This window comes from Gnatocerus cornutus, chromosome 3 (genome assembly GCF_029298725.1).
Source record: "Gnatocerus cornutus isolate USDA-ARS CGAHR chromosome 3, icGnaCorn1.1, whole genome shotgun sequence".
Classification (NCBI taxonomy): domain Eukaryota; kingdom Metazoa; phylum Arthropoda; class Insecta; order Coleoptera; family Tenebrionidae; genus Gnatocerus; species Gnatocerus cornutus.
Window position 1 is genome coordinate 2,402,275 of NC_142235.1, and position 1,992 is coordinate 2,404,266.

The 1,992-nt window shown below is 33.7% G+C and overlaps 1 protein-coding gene across 1 annotated transcript; it reads left to right on the plus strand.

Annotated features, from left to right (window-relative positions):
* The first annotated feature begins 236 nt into the window (after window positions 1-236).
* LOC148176811 (uncharacterized) lies at window positions 237-1,992 on the plus strand. Its single transcript, XM_088033072.1, has 2 exons — window positions 237-337; window positions 389-1,992. The coding sequence occupies exon 2, from the start codon at window positions 399-401 to the stop codon at window positions 1,674-1,676; it is 1,278 nt and encodes a 425-aa protein (XP_087889198.1). The 5' UTR covers window positions 237-337; window positions 389-398; the 3' UTR covers window positions 1,677-1,992.

Here is a 1,992-nt window from a genome sequence, read left to right on the forward strand (position 1 = left end):
TACTTCTTTTGTCACCAACCTAAGTTGTCAAAAATCCCTAATCGAAAATAATTTCTTTCAAATGTAATTTTTAAATTTATTTACAATGCAAAGTAGAAAAAATAGTACATTAACACTCATTTCATAAGACGACTTGTAGTACTGATTCTATTTGACTCATTCGTGTCAATGTTCGTTGGTTTGGTGGTGGGGATCCAGGGAGCGAGTATTCAACGCTAGCTTCACACAAAACACCAAATCCTAATTGTCATTTCTGTCACGCGAACACGGGTTGAGGTTATGTGCAATCAAGAATTTTCCCGCGGAATTGTTTTTGTTAGTTCGTGCAGCCTTTTTGGTGAGTATAATTGAAGAAAATGTGCGCAAGCTACTTGAGAAATGATTTTAGGGTTATTAAAATGGCGTCGTTTCTGGAGTACAGCCAGGAGATTTCCTGCATCAAATCGGAGAAAAGGCGGCCTTATCGGTGCCCGTTTTGCAAATTTTGGACGACATCTATGATTTCCATGTTTAACCATTTAAATCGGCATAGAGAAGGAGGACTGCAATGGTTTAATTGCTGGTGCTCTGTTGAGACTTTTTCTTGTTCTGATTGCAAGTTCACAACGGACACAACAATCATGTTCAAGAAACATTTACGAAAACACCACCTGGCAGAGGAAGAGGACCTGGAAGAAACAGTTTACACATGTGAAAAGTGCACTTTCAAGACTCATTTTATGTTGGACTGGTATAAACACACAAACATTTGTGAATCAAACCCTGAAAATAACGCCAGGAAATCTTCAAGTGGAGAGAAGACGTGGGAATCTAATGAATGTGATAATGAAGAAAAACGTAAAGTTAAGTCAAAAGCGCAGAAAATAGAAAAACATTTGAGAGAAGAAATTAAATGGTTCCAATGTGACACATGCGGTTTTAAATCAACATCAAAACGCGGTCTAAAATATCACATCGTCGTCAAACATTTAAATTATTTTGAGGCTGAGTGGTTACATTGTGACCAATGCGATTATAAAACGATTTATAGCAGTGGTTTAAGAAATCATTCACTGATTCATTTGAGGGCTGATCAAATTGTATGGTTCAAGTGTGATCAATGCTTTTTTAAAGCGAAATTGAAACGGATGATCAACTACCATAAAAAAAAATATCATGGAAACTCCAATAAAAGTGAGCGCAATACTGAAGAACACCTAAAAATGTGGAAATGTGAAGAATGCGATTTTAAAACTAAATTAAAATCGCGGTTGAAACATCACAAAATCCGAAAACATTTGAATGACGAAGAAATTGATTGGTTTAAATGCGATCAATGCGACTTTAAAGCAAAATTTAAAGAAAATTTAAAACGTCATCAAAAACGGAAACATTTATCCGACGACAAAATTCAGTGGTTTCAATGTGACAAATGCGACTATAAAACTAAAGTTAAAAATTATTTGCCTGCCCATATTAAATATACTCATTGGAGTTTGGATAAGATTAAGCTATTTCAATGTGACCAATGCGATTATAAAACAAAAAAGAGCTCAAATTTAAAAAAGCATAAATTAAGAAGGCATGTGAGTCATGATGAAGTTGTAACTAAATCGCGGTTGAAAAATCATAAAAAAAGTACACATGGCAAGCAAATTCCATCGGTAAAATGTGACAATTTGTCACTAAAAAGTTGAAAAGGTTTAACGATTGCAAGTCTTTCACTGTTCTAAACATTTTTTTTACATTGAGTGTGGTATCTTGAGTTTAGATTTAATGCAATCAAGCTCATCTTTGTTGACAAAAATTCGCCTTTGACTTTTGAAGAAGACCTCAGGTAATAACTTGCATTTCATACATTGATTGTTATACATTTTATTGCATCTTTGACCATTTGGTTAAAAATTGACATAACAATAGGATGTGATGTTTTTGACGTAAAGATGTTTGTTTAGATTACATAACACATTTGTAATTTTAATACTTGAAGTACTTTTTTCTTGTACATTTTTT

Coding starts and splice junctions, on each gene's coding strand:
- LOC148176811 (XM_088033072.1), top strand. CDS start 399: ATGGCGTCGTTTCTGGAGTACAGCCAGGAGATTTCCTGCATCAAATCG.